This window comes from Ruditapes philippinarum, unplaced genomic scaffold (genome assembly GCF_026571515.1).
Source record: "Ruditapes philippinarum isolate M1 unplaced genomic scaffold, ASM2657151v2 ctg20290_1_1_1_1, whole genome shotgun sequence".
Classification (NCBI taxonomy): domain Eukaryota; kingdom Metazoa; phylum Mollusca; class Bivalvia; order Venerida; family Veneridae; genus Ruditapes; species Ruditapes philippinarum.
The window spans coordinates 7716-25871 of NW_026857662.1; the positions used below are offsets into that span (position 1 = coordinate 7716).

General features: G+C 32.0%; 1 protein-coding gene across 1 annotated transcript; it reads left to right on the forward strand.

Moving 5' to 3' along the window:
* Positions 1-10698: 10698 nt before the first annotated feature.
* On the forward strand, positions 10699-15716 carry LOC132750520 (T-cell-specific guanine nucleotide triphosphate-binding protein 2-like). Its single transcript, XM_060740515.1, has 4 exons — positions 10699-10909; positions 12606-12704; positions 13283-13457; positions 14054-15716. Exons 1-4 carry the CDS (start codon positions 10725-10727, stop codon positions 14756-14758), a joined length of 1164 nt encoding a protein of 387 aa, XP_060596498.1. The 5' UTR covers positions 10699-10724; the 3' UTR covers positions 14759-15716.
* Positions 15717-18156: the final 2440 nt, after the last annotated feature.

The following is an 18156-nucleotide window of genomic DNA, read 5'->3' on the forward strand; positions in this document are numbered from 1 at the left end:
CTGCTAATAATGTCTGAAGACTTTCAGGGATGAATTCTGTGTTTTCCTTTGTAGATGATACTGAGGAGAATGAAGGGTAGAATTTTTTGCTGGACTCTGTTTTAATAGAGTTTATATCTGCTTTGATTATTTTTGCTGCTGAAGTAATTATCACTTTCTTTTTTTCATTTTCTGACAGACCTTCTGTATTCTTCGAAAAGTCATGAATTATTTCCGATGCTTTCCTTTTCATAGTTACTTTAGCTTCAGTATTTCCGAAAGTTGTAACTGAAATAGAATCTCCAAAATAGTCAACTAACCTGTTCTTCATATGTTTGTATGAAAAAGCACGCTCCCCACAGGTTTCTTCCATCAACTTGATTAGTTCAGAGATTGTTATTACACATCCTTCATTTTCTTCTATATAGCTTATAACATTCTTAAATCCTTCTGTAGTATCAGCTGCTTCAGGTCTGCCAGGGCTCCTCTTTGGCATTGTAGAATGAGCAGTTTCTTGATTAAACTCCTTTGGAATTTGACGTTTCGTCCTAAAGTTGACACTGCATGTTTGATGATACAGAGCGTCAGCAGCTGGAAGATCAATTATACTAGCAATTCTACCAGATACATCATGTGCCCACTTGTCGTTCCTTTCCAAACACACACGTGCAATGGATTTCTGAAATTCAAGAATACAAACAGGCAAAACATCATATCCACGTTTTCTGTGGTTAACCTTAGCATCTTGTGAACAAAATATACATTAATGTTTAAAGTCAAACACACTTGATGAACGTGTTGAACATACTGTATTATTGTTATTATTTTCGGTGGAATTATTAGCATTATTTCTTTTATGAATAAAGTCTCTTCTACAGTCCACATGAACTCAGGAGTAAAGTAACTTGTATAGTCAATTGTCGATCGACACTTAATTTGTTTATAGATTCGCAGCCTTTATCCGGTAGTTTCACTGTAGACTGATCTATAAGTGACCTGTTGCAAAACACACAATTATCCGTCTCCATCTGAAAGAACAATATGTTCATGCACTATTTCATTTTATATTGTATGTTTTATAGACAATAAATGGACTGGTAAAAGTAAGAAGATTTATTCACGTGAAAAATGCAAACAAATATGAATATTGTTGTGGAAATTTCTCATCATAACATGAGGTTCAATGTTCATTCATACATGTAACTGAAAGATTAATTTAATTACTTCGTAAAAATGTACACTTTAAACAGCATGCCTCTTAGAATTTTAGTATATTTTCCTCAAGTTTGACTTTCGAAAATATTTTCTGTTGGAAGCATTCAGCTTTAAGAAAAAAGACCAGTGAACAACATTTACAAATATGCCAAAATATAACAATGCTACATTCATTCTTCATATTACATTTTCTAAATAGTGTGTAATTAGTGTGAAATAAGTGTTAGACTATTCCAGGGCTCAAGGATACATACCTTGCACACTATACTAAGTTGCAATGGTCATGGGTCAATGTTGACTATTCATTTACTCAGTTCGTCAGCTAAAATAGAAGAATATGATGTGAAGTTCCATAGCTTATTATTTTGAATTAATATGGGTAATAGTCACAAACGCTGAAAGCAATTTCATTAAAATAGTGTTGTAAAGATGACCGTTATAACAAGTTCTGTGTATTGTTGCTTGTAATTAAACAGTAATGAATGTATAAAAAGAAAAAGAAAAACGTGAGATGAGTATTTAGATTACCTTTATATTCACTATTGCTGGTGGAGTCTGAACTGTTAAGTTGGTTGTCTACTTCTATCCAGAACACGACTATTGAACTAAAATGGAATAATGAAAGAACTATGAATATTTTGAATCAAACAAATAATGTAAATATATGTATTTTGGAACATTTCAAATAATGGAATACATTTTGTTTATTATGTAATTATGTTTTATTTTTTTATTTACTAACTGAGTGAACACCAACCCTGTGGTTTTCATAAACAATAGATATCAATAACAAATATTATGATTGTTATTATTCATTAATTTACGAATAAAATTCACATACTATGATATAAAACCATTGTTTCTTCTGATGAAGATATGCTGTGTTGACGCTATATAAATGTTTTTTTCTGTTGAAGATATGCTGTGTTGGCGCTATATAAATTCTTCAGCTACAACGAAACAACAGCAATGTTGAAGTAAATCATTTAATTTTAACATTCTACACGCATACGAGTATAAACATTGCTCATAAACAAAAAATCTGAAGTCAAAACATGCACATACGCACATGTTTTGTTTATGATGACATTTTCATATATTATGACGGGAACGGCGTTCCATACTTAAAAAATAAATGAACGAGAGTGTCCCACAAAGAAACTTTTTTTCTCAAATATATAATGCAATGTCGTTTATTTATTAAATATTATGCTTGCTTACTTCAATGCATAGTAATTGCAAACAGTTAAATACATTTTGTATACTGAAATATGCATATTCTTTTTATCAGAAGTTTGGTATTGAGAATAGCATTTACAAAAGATGTGCATCCAAAAAAATCGCTATTTACAAAATTAACTTCTAATTTTACGAAAAATAAACATAAATTTGACTTACCCTACATGAATTAGCGGTAAATCGTATCGATAAAATATTTTCTGAACTTTTTTTTCATTTCAAATAGACGCCGCCATTAACTTTATGAGGTCATTTAACCTCCAGCTCTGAAGAGTTATGACTATGGCACGCCGCGGCTGTCATAGGAAAACACGAAAATATAATTTTTTAAAATCTAATTTATTTTGTTTTGCCAATGAGTACAATATGCAACTTTTTTGTATAGGACATTTAGACAATATACTTTTGTGTGGTATAGATAAAGATTTTGTTGCAAATAGTCCGAGTGCATGTTTTTCGTTGACTGGACAATTAGACTTACATCCAGCTTTTGAATCTTATCTACGAATAAACAGAAGCATAACATGTAAACATGTATTAAAATATTTCAATATGAGTTATTTCCCTTTTATTATTTAACTAATGATTGACTCTTTTATAACAATGAGTATGAGTTGAAGAAAAGCCATAACATCCTATTGCAATTTTCACCTTTTGAATATAGGTTTGTATAACGTTAAACACAGGATACTGGGAACAGGTTATCTTATGTATAAAATGAAAATATTTAAAGATGTAAATACACGTTTCATCTGCCAAAACCATATTAAAACTAGGAAACATTTATTTTGGGATTTCTGGTTAAATTATTTTTCTGGGAGCATCTTTAATCATGGATAAATTCAAAATGTATAGAGGACATAAACAGGTATAGTTCTATGCAATGCACACTTAAATAATGCATCAATGAATTTAGTTCTGTTGGGAAAGTATACTGTATATCGATGCCAATTAAAGAACCTAGTTCCAAGCGTTCAATTTTTAAAAAGCTATGATGTCGCTTTTCTTTGAGAACGCAAATATATAATGCAAAAAATAGACAAAAATTTGGCAAATATGTATCTTTGTTTCCTTATCTAGACTAATGGTTTAGAATCTTTTATTGTGGCTTGATCTACTCGGTACTGCACCTACTGCCTTTTTGTTTCTTTTTTCTCTATGATCTCTGGTCATTTAATTTTTTTCATTCCTTATAATATCAATGCATAAATTATTCATAACAAGAGGTACAACTCTTAATTCAACACCAATATTTAAATAGTAGGAGTTATTTTCCTTTAGCAGATGAAAATATTGTCAAAATAAGTTCGGTGTCATTTTGGGATTTTTCTTTATATTCAAGAAGTTCTATAATAGTATGGTGGCCGATAGCGTCCGATAACGTCCATTTTAAAGATGCGAGAAATCTTACCGTCAGTTTATAAAATGTCGCGGGCAACTTAAAATTCCGCGAGGTTTTATGTCGAAATTGTATAAAATGTCGCAGTTTATAGAAATTCTAGAGTTTTTATGTCACACTTCTGTTATAATAAGACTATTTTTACGAAGGAAGCCGCGACATTTTCTGTCTACACAGTAGACAAAGCCATGTAAACATACACTTACTTTAGGTAGCCTATTGCGGCCATTATAATCCGCGATATTTTGTTATGATGCATACCTTGTAAAAAGTCGAGTTTGAGCATTCAGCATGGGAAATGTCTCTGCGCAAAAAGTCCATGCTAAAAAGTCGCGGATTTCTACAATAAAAACGCGAATTAAAAATGCGCGACTTTTTATGGAAAAGTCGTCGTTGAATAACAAAAAGTCTCGGCCTATAATTTTTCCCCTTGACATTTTGTAGAATTTCTACAACACTTGCAAAACATGTTGCGGATTTTTTACTGTTCCTCGACTTTTTATAGACAAACGATGGATAAAATGGAAAGTCAACACGGACGCTACCGGCCACCGAAGTCAAAATGTTTCTTGCTATTTCAACAACTGTTATAAAATATCGAAGTTTATACGTTCCCCTCGACATTTTGCACGATTTCATATCCGCGAAAAAAAAACTATATAAAATTAACTCGCAGGTTTAAAGGCCAACATAATGATAGTGTTCTTTAATAACTACTGAAAAGGACTATTTCTAATCATATATTAAAATAAGGTCTGGCATTAATATCATTTTACAATTTTGCAAGATACTATTGAATTACTTTCTTTAATATTTGAAGAATCGTAAAATATTTTTTGTTCCTCTTTAAATGTATATCTCTATTTTTTATTGTATGTATATACATTAATGTGTTTTTATTGTCAAAACAAAATGTAATGGATTTTATATACATGAAAATAAGATCAACAAGGAATGGCGACATTTTAATGAACGCATTCAGCAACATAGGACCTCAGTAAAGGAGCCTTGCCGGACACCATAAAGAACGGCCAAATCACGTCGATGTTTCTTTTGGGCATTAACTCTATCTTCGAAATATCGTAGATGATGTACCTAAAGAGTAAATCACATATTAAAATTATTTGCATAAACACCATTCAGATGAAAATCTTTGATACCAGAAATGACTTGGACTTTGGTAAAGTAAATTATCTACAGTTAGATAGAGATGTATCCCATTCAAAATTGTATGAGGTATATGTGTTTCAGTTTATCAGATTCGCCCGGACTTGTAGGCATTAAACGACATAAACGAACAGAATATTGTCCTTACTGACACACTTCTCAAACAGACCTACCGCTTTCATAAAGAACGGAAATATAAAAACATTCAAAATTCACATATAGCAATTTGAAAATTCTTTTGCGACTGGTGATAAGCAAACCTTATTTCCAAGGAGATGTAATCTACAAGCTACGTGAGATTTTGGGTTGCAGTAAGTTTCCTAATTTTTACAGCGATTTTTAAAGTTATTAAAGTTTTTAACGTTTTATTACAAGAGGCAATGTCCCTTCTTTTTCAACACACATCGCATGCTAACTGTCAAACCCTTTTACAGTTGGACACTATGCTTTCCTATTTGATTACATCTGACGGACCGAACGGGAGACTATAGAATAAGCAGCTCATTTCAAACCATTGGGACTGAATAGTCCTAATTTTAGTCTTCGTCAAGCCCTTGTAGGTTCAATTCGTGTTCCTTTTTATTTAGGATACAGAGTATCTATGTTATGATAAGTTTGCTTTTTTATATGTATATACATGAACATAAATATGCAAGTTTATCACCAATGTATTGTCCACTATCATATGTATGAGATTGAAAATGTACTTAGCTGTACGAGGATTAATAAAAAATTCTTGTACCGATGAACTTTCGGTAGTCTGAGAACCCAACTAATGGTCTTACTTTTCAATATAATCGCCCTCTACATCAATTCACTTTGCCCAACTGTGCTCCAACTTGTTTAACCCTTCAGTTTAGAACTCTCTACTTTTGTCCTCAAACAACTCATTGACCGGCTCCACGACACCTTCATTGCTTCCAAAACGTCGACCACGAAGCTTGATTTTTTCGTTTTGTAAACAGGTAGAAGTCAGAGAGAGTTAAGGGGGTGAGGATGAATATAAAAGCCGCAGTCAGTTGAGACACCTATCGACTCTTAGGATGTGTGAGCTGGCTCTTTGTTTTGCCCATCCTTTTAGGCGCAATTTTCTGACGTAGACGACGTCTTAATTCGTCTGCATAGAACGTACCGTTTATGCTACGACCTTGCTCAAAGTAGTCAATATTGATTTATCTTCTTCCCTGCTGATGGCACCCTCTTGAATTTCTTCGGAGCCAGGGTGCTTCCACTGTATCCTTTTTTTTAGATTCTGGATCGAAGTGATGGACCCATGTTTCATCCTGAGTTACGATAAGGTAGATAAATCCAGGTTCAACCTCGTAGCGAGACAAAGATATCTTGAAATGTCAAGCCTGACCCGTTTTTGGTCGTCAGTCAACTGTCTGGAACCCATTTAGCGGACACCTTTGATGTGCCATAGACATCAGTCACAATTGCCTGAACTGAACCAAAGCTTATACCCGCTTCTCTAGCAACGCTTCGCAGTTTCATCGTTGGTGGCCTCTTTTGACGCCCAAGCCGCTGATCATCTCCAATGCTCTCCCTGTCCCTTTTAAATTCAGCAGCCCATTTTTGCAGAGTGCTTTAGGAAGTCTTCATGGATTTGGGGGACATACCTTTCTTATAAAGTAACCTAATGACGGCTCTGATTTCAACTTTCTCCATTTGTCTAAATGACACAACCCTCTACTGATCAAAGTGTGTACATAATCTGTGTAAAACCGCGTGTTTTCGGTTTTAAGATATAAATTTTCAAAAGTTCAGGGTGAAATGCAGTTTTTAAGGGGCTAGAGGTATATGGGGCCCCGGGGGATTTTTTGATTTTTACGGGGGTTAAAAAAAGTTCGTTTTAAATTTTGTATGGAATTTTTAAATTTGTAAAAAAAAAAAAAAATACGACGGGTTTTAAAAAAATTTTGAAAGGCCAAATTTTGAATTCTTTGATAAAAGATTGTTTAATAATGCCCTTTATGATTTTGAGCAATTTTTTCGTCAATTTCCCACCAAGGGGAATCAGTTCAGTAATTTAGAACTGATTTGTTTGAAGCTTAAGGTAGACCATGGGTAATGTTAAACCTTCTCTTTGAAGAGTAGTTAAATAGGCTTGAATCACTTGTCAACTGTATTGAAATTGAGGGGCGTGGGTTCAAACCCCAGAAAGGACAACCTTATTTATTTTTTTTAACATTGTTTATGTATCTCTCAGATCCCTTATGGAAGAAAAGCTGTTTGATTTTAAATATTTAAGGTCTTGTTTTGCTAAATAATGCCAAATTCAATTGCAAATATGATACCAGATATTTTCAGAGTTAAATAAAATAACTAAAAACTTCAAGGTATTCAAAGTATTTTATATTTCGTATGATCAACCAGTATACTGTTAAAAATATTTAGGCAAACTTTGAAAACAGCCCCTCATTGTGGTAAATTTAAGGGATATTTTGAATAAGGTTTTTTATATAGTGAAATAGTCAAATAAGTGTTTAAAGTGGTAGGAAGGGTATCATTTTTATGCAAATGAAAATTATTTTGTTTAGAAAGAATCATTTTGCTTGTGTAATTTGTTACCTGTGTACTATTATTTTTTTCTCAACAATGGGCAATAGGAATACATTTTTCATAATGATGATATTATAGATTATTTAGAGTTTCCTCATTTTGACAGCAAAGTTTTAGTTCAGAAATATATCCATAACTCATAAACAACACGGTTAATTTTATTTAAATTTTGCATACAGGTGACCTATAAGACAAATAACTGTCCTATGTTGTCAATTTTACAGTTCCTTATAATGCCGTTTACCCATAGTCTACCTTAATTTTAAAACAGAACTGTGGTATTATGTAAGTTATGATGGCAATTACGTTTCATTTATATACTTATAAAGTGATGCTCATTGCTATATTTACTCTAGTGTTCAATAATATGTATGCCTTGTCCAGGGTTACGTGCGCTTACCAAACAAAGGTTCTTTTTTTAAATATGTACATTGATCTCTCAATTTAAGTGTTAAGTAGACAAACGATTTTTGAATGTGGTTTTACTGAAATTTGAGTCGCACGGAAAAGGTTTTATGTCGGCAATGTGTTTACATTAAAATATTTTCTTACCTGAGATAAACATGAATGTCAGCAAGATACGATTGTATTTGAATTTTTCTGCAAGTGTATTCATTTTCTATACAGTGATAATAAACATTGTAAACCCGTATAATAAATTGTTTAATTGATACATAGATCCATAAATACATATATGAATTAATATTTTATTGTTTATATTTACTCTAATTATATTTCATTTACATAAGGTAATATGTGTCATATTTTTTATTTGCCGTAATGAAAAAATAGGAATATAAAAATTGAAATATTGAACTATCTTTGAATTTATTTGATACTGAATATTAATAATGATTTATTTTTTTTAATAATTATGTAAGCAAGAAATATACAATTGAATTAATCTAATTATAACCGCATTGTAATGATTTAGAAATCTCAATCAGTACAAATTATAATTTGTCACAATTTTGTGCACGCAATATCGTATATTTTATTTGCATTTTTCAATTAAATAGGACCACATTTTGTAAACGTTCTACCTTTTAATAGGCTATTAAACATTGTCACTTACAATTTGCAAACATTTTTTAAAATTTTTAATGATATCTTTCTTTTATCCGTAACATAACTACTTCTTCCTGGGAGATATTTACAATACGGCCTTTATATATATATATCAACTGATTTAATATCTGGTGCAAGGTTCTGTTATCTATAAACCTTAATTCATGGATTCCAATATCTACCAAAACACCGAGTGACATATTATGATTTTCTTATATTTTTTCTCGGTTGTTACATTCTTTCATGGACAAATTCTTTATGATCTACGATAGATAAATTTTGCCTTAAATATATGGAAGGACACATCTACATAATTTGGATCACACATTTTATAGAATGATTCTAGTAGTAAATTTGTAGTATATTATTGAGTTCTAGATCTACGCTACTCTGTTACCGCGCCGCAACTTATGACTAAAATAGACACAACGGACATACAATGTTTTTTCTGTCTATCCTGCTAGACTCCTTGCCGGTATTCCTGTGTTGGAGGATGCCTTCATTCCTTGATCTTGTACTTACTTACTTACTTACTGGCGTTCGCTCTACACGATCACGCCAGTATCCGCGATGAAGGTTGTGGTCCGCCGCAGGTCCTCAACGTCTCCGTACAGCTTCTGCTGGAGTGTTGCACCTCGGGGCCACGTTGCTCCTCGCTCCTGGTCGTGTCTTTTGCATCTTTGGAGGATATGCTCTGTAGTCTGGTCCTCTTCTCCACAGGGACATATTGGGGACGGCACCAGTTTGTACTTCCTGCACATGTGTGCATTTCAGTCTGTTTGTGTCCCGAGCGAAGCCTGACCATCACCACTTGTTCTGGTCGGTTTAGCATGTGGTAGGCATCCGCTTCCTGTCTTGTCTTTGTGAGCTTTGATGATGGTGGGCTTTCTCCTTGTGTGTCACCTGGTTATCTGGTTGCTCCAACTGGGCTCCTAACCTAGCCAGCTTGTCGGCCTCCTCATTTCCGGTCACTCCACAGTGAGATGGTATCCACTGAAGTGCAACATGTCAGGACGAACCAAGCTTGTTCACGGCTTGCGCTAGTTCAGGGACATTGTTGTTTTGTAGGGCCTCCAGAACTGATCTTGCATCTGTGAGGAAGACTACAGAGGTGATCTCTTCTGGCGAGTTTTCTATCAAAAAGACTGCCTTGATCTTGTTTTTCATATCATATCCTACGCTACACAACACGGTTTTAAAAAAGTAAAGAAGTGATAATAAATTAAATAATGTTTTTTCCCTTTCCCAACATTTTAAAATCCAATTTCTTATTTACTTTTTAAAAAAATTATAAGATTTTTAAATGGTTTAAATTTAACCCCCAAAATTTAAAAAAAGGAGCTTTATTCTGAAAGGGTTTTAGTAATTTGGGTTTACTTGTTTTGGGGTTTTATTGTCCAGGGACAAGAAAGATGATCATCTATTTGTTTTTGAGATCATTGGGTTTAAATGGTAAAATTTCAAAATTTGGGTCTTGCCCTCTCAAGCTTTTTCCCGACCATTTAAATTATGGGTTTTGGCCTCCCAGTTCTTTATTCAAGTGGGGGGGGATTGATCGTGACCCATTGATTTTAAAAAAAATTTGGGCCCAAATTTTCTTATCAAATCATTAATCTTTTAGTTTTTTTCCTTCCCCTTAATCGTCTTTTTCCAGTTTTAAAACCAAATGAAAACAAATATTGATAACTTGCATAAACAGTTGCAGTAATAATTTTATTTACAACATACAGAGCGTGTTTATAAAATTTATGATATTACAAACACTACTGTTTTATAAATCCAGTAGCATGAAATATATGATTTGCAATTTACATGTACATACATAAAAAATTAATAATTTCATTCAAAAGGTTCATTTTACAGTGCTTTATACAATTTCGTTATACAATGTTGACTGTATGTCTATATTAAATTTGAAATCATTACTCCAAATCTTTTTTATAATGATCAATACGCTTTCTCGTTATCATTCACAGTGTAAACATTGTAACCACGGGTAATCATGCACGTTATACACTGTCAATATAGTTTATATTAGCTTTTTGTACATTCGCCGATCGTCATTCTTTTTTTTGCGTGTTACAACAGGAAGGAAATGGAGAATTTATGGTGGATTTTTGTTTTTGTTTTCCTTGTTGTTATAATTGCTGCTGTTTTTCGATCCATCGAACAGGTTTTAGCACAAATACCATCCGATAAACACAATAAAAAGATTAGGAAAAAGACTGTGAAACAATCAAAAGAAACAGATGAAGGTTCAACGTTGCTAACGCGTGAAAAGTGAGTTTAATGTCCCATTTTTGTTTTTTTATAAGATGGAAAACGATTTCTTAACTTATAATTTACAGATACAGTTATAATCTAAGTAATACGTAAGTTGATATTTTTTCAACAATATTGTTCAACACTTAAGTAATATTTTACATTTAGTGGAGACCTTGAAATAAAAAATAAGGGTAAAGTATGGTTGCGTGATAGACTCAAATTCAAGTTCTCATGTAAATCAAAGGTCATATAATGTCTGGCTTATAATTTTAAAATTGCTCAATTAAATTTATTTACAGTTATTGGTTTTATTTGCTTTATGCGACAAATATGACTACATTACCCTTGATATTTAAAAAATAGTGCTGGTTTTAAATTTCAACGAATAATATTTGCACTCGTGATCGAAAGTAAACTGTATTAATGTGTGGTTGTGGGTGGGGTAAGACTTATTTATTAAGCTGTTCTCCGTTATTGCTAATCTCTACGTACCGTAATAAGGAGATACTATTGTTTTGAAATAAAATAAGAGGTACAAAACAGTACATGTCAAACCGAAAGTAGAATGTGTATATATAATATAGATATACATATATACGAGTCGTATATCTGATAATTATTTGCCTTCGTCAGAAGAAGATACATAAATTGGTAAATGTCTTGCATACGACTTATGTGAACATGATGAAATCCATTGGTTCATTACAGCCACCAGCTTATGATTACGCAATTGGCAAGGCTCAACATGAGTGTAGCTCCTTGTAAAACAGTAGTTTTTTTTAAATAGATAATAACGAAAATGACATAGCTTAAACATGTTAGTGTCTACTATTGCCATTGCTCATCTTCATATCTGTGTTTTCAAATTTTCTGGTCATTTGGGTTCATTGACTGAAATATCATGATGTTGACGAATACATGCTGCTATGACATAAGGAGTCGTAATTTCTTTTACACTTTCTTTTATATCAAATTAAATTAACATAGTTTTCTACATATTTAAAAAGTTTCTACATAATTTATAAAGCTCTTTTGTTTTCAAATTTTTCAGATATTGAGTTTTGTGGTAAACTAAAGTAAAAAGATATTTTTGATATGTCGAAAATGATCACAATCAAGTAACTGCCAAATTTAAAGCGGCAATCAATAGCGTATATGTAACAAATTTAAGGTTTTTAAATAATATTAATGATTGTATCACATTTAACCCGTCAAATATTATGTCTGTATGTCTGTAAAGAGTGCTAAAAATGTGGTTTAACGTTGTGTGAAAATAATGTCTATTATTATCAACAATAAACGGAAACGAAATGCCTAACTGCAATTTTAAATCTTACTTTAGATACCATTTTAATTGTGTTATTAAGTGATAGTTAATGAATGGTAGTGGTTTCGTTTAATTTACTTATATATAAACTTAATCCTACTCTCGGCAATTTCCCTTATTATCTATGTAATGCTGTAAACTACAATATATGATAAACAAAATCAACAAGGAAAGGCGGCGTTCAATGAACGCAACCCCCATATGACTCAAGCCTTTCAACCCACAAAGTGTTCAAAAGTAATTGATACCGATTTTCCTTTATTTATTGTACTTGACATGTTTATCTTTTTAGTGTATTTGTTGACTCCTTTTCTGTTACTTTTTAATCATGTCAAAACCTCCGTTCGTTCTAATTGTTTCTTCTTTTATATTTTTATTGTCAAGATCGTTAGATGCGAGTTCGGTCAAGAAAAGGAAACAAGTCGGGACGTCTTTCAGGAAAACTTTGCAGTCGGCCTACGAAATGAATGTATCATTATCAAGGTATATCATTTTGTTTATTTAACAACGATTTGTCTCAAATCAAGATTTATCAATGATAGATTTCTTCAATGGTGTTTAAAGAATTTCTTGTTCATATGCATGTTTGTCTGAATATAAATTATTATTTCATGTAATATACATAATGAAAGTATCCATCTAAATATAAAAATAAATTACTGATATGTGCCTTTTGGTAAATTGTAATCCTTTTTTTTCATAAGTAATTCGCCAGAAGATCAATCATTCAAAACAATAATGAAACTGCCCTTTATTTAACAACAAGCACAACTCGGAAATTCTAAACAGTGTGTTATAAGATTTGAATTCCAGACAGATAAATACACATAAGACGATTGGAAAAAAAAAGAATACTAAATGCCCCATGTGAGCCACCCACTTTAAAAAAATTATACTAAGTAAACAACTAAATAAACCTTAAGGTTTTTATTTTAGCATTTATCGGTTAAAGAAAATAGTGAATCGTAGAGACGCTATATGTCGCAAAGGCTGCAGATTTTGACAATAAACTAAGTACCTTATATAATTATGTAATAATTTTATGTTTATCTTATCTTCAGCGAGTGTTATTCAGAAGATGAAACGACAGAAACCCACAAAGACGAAACGAATGAAGTTCAAGGTCGTTTTGAAAATAAATCCCTGTCAGATGAAATGACAGAAACCTACAAAGACCAAACGAATGAAGTTCAAGGTCGTTTTGAAAATAAATTCCTGTCAGGTCTTAAATATGACGTAAGTTTAAACTTCACAATACTATCGACTGCTCGAATTAATCCGTCGTTACACTTAACAAGAACATGATGAAGCGATACTAAGAGGTAGATTTATGGAGCTTAAAATTTAAAAACTGCTTATTTCTGCGAAATCTCCAATAATTGGTAAAGAGTAATTTGTAGTTGATTATTTCTTTATTACCTTAAACTATGTCAATTATTAAAACTAGCCTATTGTTAACGAATTTTAAATTCATATATCAAATAAAAATAGGATGAAAAAATTTAATGACATTTTATAAAATCTATAAAATCTTATATTCTGACCAAGGATAAAATTGTAAGACATATACTTATGGTAAAAATAAGATTTGTCTGACGAATTTATCATTATCTGCCTTTGAAATGACCTGAAATATTATCCAATTTAATTGATAAATTATTCGGCATAATGTTTTGGTGACCCCAATTTCTTCCGCTTTAAAAATTTCTGGTATAAAACCTTAAGATTATCCAAAGTATTATAAATTACTATTTGAATAATTTCATTCCGCTTGTGTATATAAATAGAACGTTCAAATACGCTTTTAACGCAAGGTATGCACTTTTTCATAGAAATGCCGTTCATATATTGACAAAGATGGTCTGAAGAAAGAGATGGAAAAAGCGGGAGTCTTGCATGGTCTTAATAAATACATCAAGTATTCTTTAAAAAAGTGGGCTGACATGGAATTAAATGTTGCTGTCACAGGCAATTCTGGTGGTGGAAAATCCAGTCTCATCAATGCTCTTAGAAAGTTAAAACCTTCGGACGATGGGGCGGCTCCTGTTGGTGTTTGTGACTCAACAACAAAAGGTATAAAATACATCTATCCTGAAAATTCAAGGGTAGCTCTCTGGGAACTACCTGGCATGGAAACACAAAGCCTCACAAAAGAGAAATATTACAATGACATGAATTTTCCTAGATTTGACGTGGTTATAATTGTTACAGCTGGGCGATTCCAAGAAAATGATATATGGTTGGGAAAAGAGTTGCGTACCATACGCAAAAATATTATTTTTGTTCGAACAAAAATTGACATTGACATTGCGAACATTAAACGGGCGTATCCAGACATATTCAATGAAACTGAATGCCTGGATAAAATAAGAAATAATTTATCAGAAAACATTCGCCTTGGGGGAATACCAGATTTTGTTAGTAATGTGTTTTTGGTTAGCTCTCCCGAAAGAGAAGTGTACGATTTTAGTAATTTCGATCAGGAACTTAAATATTTTGAGCATCAATGCAAGCGTCATCAAAGCTTTACTACATGAACAAGTTCAAAGACAAATAGAGAAAGACCAAGAATCGTGCAAGAATAAATTCAAAGGTTTCATTGGTTTCCTTTACGGTTGGTCTTTGACATTTAACTTTGACTCTCAATTACTTGATGCATACCGGAAAAAGTTTTGCATCGATGAAAGTTCCCTAGAGCTGATTGCAAATGAATTGAACGCCACAAAAAGCGAATTAAAAATGTATCTGACATCTTACCAAAAACATCATTTAAACGTTGGGATAATCGACAAAGGAAAATGTTTGAAAATGTGTGCTGAAATGGCAAAAGACGAAAGATGTTTAGCAAATCGTCGTCTTAACTTACTTGCAAAACAACTAAAACCGATTTAAAAGTGGCTCTAATAAATATTTTTTTAAGTTATAGACTTCATTATGGTAAATACAACACAACTATATAATTTGTCTGAAGTTTCAAGCTTCACAAATAATAAAAATGACATTTGCGAGTTACATGGCTAGAATAACTTCAAATTCAATATTTCAATGGTGACATAATAACAGTATCCAAGAACATTGCAAAGCAAACTTTCAGGGCCACGACAGGACATGTTTTCCAGGTTTTTTTGTTTCTTCGAGATATAACAACGGTGATGCAATCAAAATGTAGCGAAAATGAAACGAAGTATACAATTGACGGTTTTATCTCTGTTGTTAGTCGTTTTTATCATAAAATGAGACACTTTAAGACTATCAGTGGTGTTGTTCTGACCAGATTTAAGACTGAGCTACATATGAGCATTTTTTTCAAAGACAAGCAACACCTTCGAAAAACCGAAAATGTGCCAATCAAGAAGATCTATCGTGTACGCAGCAGAAATACAGATATGTGTCCATTTACATCTTAATTCTAAAATTCTAATCGAGAAAATATTTCCAGAAGTAAAGAAACTTTTTCAGTGCTTGATTGGAAAATATTATCGTTTGAAACATTTTTAAATTTGTATGTATGTAAAACATTTTTTATTTTTGTTTTTAAAAAAGGGGTTTAATATATTCGTGTAAACAACTAGGAAAGTTTTTGAAAATGAATTTTTTTTAGTCTTTTAAAAACAAAGAAGTGGTTTTTCCGTTTCTTGCCGAGTTTTAGTTTTATACGTTTAAAAAATGCTTTGTGAATTTAAAAACAAAATCTAGGAAAAGCTGGTTATTTGCGGGAAATACGCCCAAGAAAACGCCCCATGAAAATACCGTAAAGTATTTTTTAAATAATCCCTTTGTTGTGAACTATCAAAAAAATTTTTAAAGTAAAATATCGATTTAAAGTTAAGTCAATTTTAATGAAACGGTGCAAAAAAATTTAAAATATTGTAGTTTGGAATGGGAATAAACATGGGAAAAACCGTTTATTTTTGTCCTTGTGTAATTGCTCCTCCACGAATCTCGTAAAATATTTCTTTAATCGAAATACTTTTATTTTTATATTCAATACAATCTTACGGTAACCGAGACATAAAATATTTAATGTAAATTTATCTTCCACTGACTGTTATGAAAATATCTCATTGTAGTTCATCTGAACACAAAGTACTCAGAAGCGAGATTTTGTGATGTCAGTGTATCCGTCGTTCATCGTTATCATTTCTTTCGATAAACAACTTCTTCCTAACCATTTGATAGATTTGGACTCAATTTCACAATAATGATTTGTAGGCAGCCCTCTGCGAATATTGTAAATTGTTTTAGTCTTATGCATAATTAGGTCACAGGAGCTAACAAATACTCTTTAAAAATGAAATCATTTAAATTCCTCTTTAAGAAACTACATTGCAAAAATATATGAAGCATTGAACATAACCTTGTGGTCTTCTACAAAAGGTTAATAAATCATTACCCTTGGTCAAAATTGGTAGCTTAAGAAAACTTCATTTAAGTCTTCTTTTGTAGAACTACTCTGCAAATAGCCCCTGGGCTAAAAATGGCTTAACCCTGGGGGTTACTTAGTAAACATGTGCGAGTATAGTAAATTGTCTTTAAATCTTTTTCTCTAAAAGAACACACTACAATGCCTAGAGCTTAGTTATTTTGCTTGTAGGATTGCTTTGTGAACATCTACTAAAGTTATATAAGTTATGCCACGGAGGTCAAAAGTGGCAATAACCTAGGGTCACTTACTTCATATAGACATATACAGTAAAAATGTTTTTAAAATGTTCATGTCTGAAGATAAATGCCCATAATTTAGATATTTTGTACGTAGCATCACCTTGTGGCCCTCTACAAAATTAATAGATAGCTAGACCCTTGGCTCAACCTGCTCCTGTGCCACTTAGTTTATATAGACTTAGTTACAGTGAATCACAATTAAGTATGACTTTTTGTGTGAAATTGTAAATCCAAGAGCTTAGATAATTGTTACTAACTTTCACATTAAAAGTATAAATTATGGTCTTTTCTAGTAATGAATTATAGGTGAGCAATCCGGGGATATCATATTCCTATGTTTATTTTTAAATGTTCAGTTCATTTGATTTTTGCAAGTTGTATCGCTTTTTGTTGTTGTTATTTTACTTGTTACCGAATTTGTACACAAAATATAATATTGAACAAAAGTTTACTGGTTTTGAAACGAAAAAATGCATCATTTTGATCATGCTGATGTTGCGAGTAAATTGTGATATGTAAAGTATATACATTAATAGTATGCATTGAAAGACCGATGGCAGCATTTAACTGGCATAAATGTGTCTATGAAATAGATATTAAAATTTATTATTTAATGAAAGTGTAAGTAGTTTTCCTATATAAAGACCAATCGATGTAATTTATTTCGTTTGCTTCAGCCAAATTATTGTTAATGAATTCATATCATTTTCAATGTACGTGTAATAGTAATGCATATGTTTAGCATTACACTAGTAATATCATGCATTACAGTCCACTGTAATTGGCCCTATGCGTGATCATACTTTACCATTATGCAACATTTAGTTGATGGAAGATCGAAGATGAGCCCCGATCAGAGCGTCCGCAGCAACAATATCTAAAATGTTTATATTTCAGAGGAAGATACCCGCTTTCCTGTGGAGGACATTATAAATTTATGGAGCAATAATTTGTCATCAACATACTTATTTCATTCTCTTTCCTTTTTTCTGTTGCTACTTTTACTACAACATGTTCTAATAATTGATTTGTTATCATTTATCATGTCATAACAAACTTGTCAATTGAATTAATCTTTAAAGGCCAATTATGCCCGCCCCAGAAATTTTTGTTTATCATATTTCTCAAAACCTTTTTATTTTTGGTGTCCGTTGATTGTTTCCAGAAAGTTTATAATTACCTGAACCCTCTTTTGCATCTTGTGCAATCTGGGAATGAGATAAAGTATGTTGTATGAAATTCAAAATACTAGATTATTTACATTTTGCTA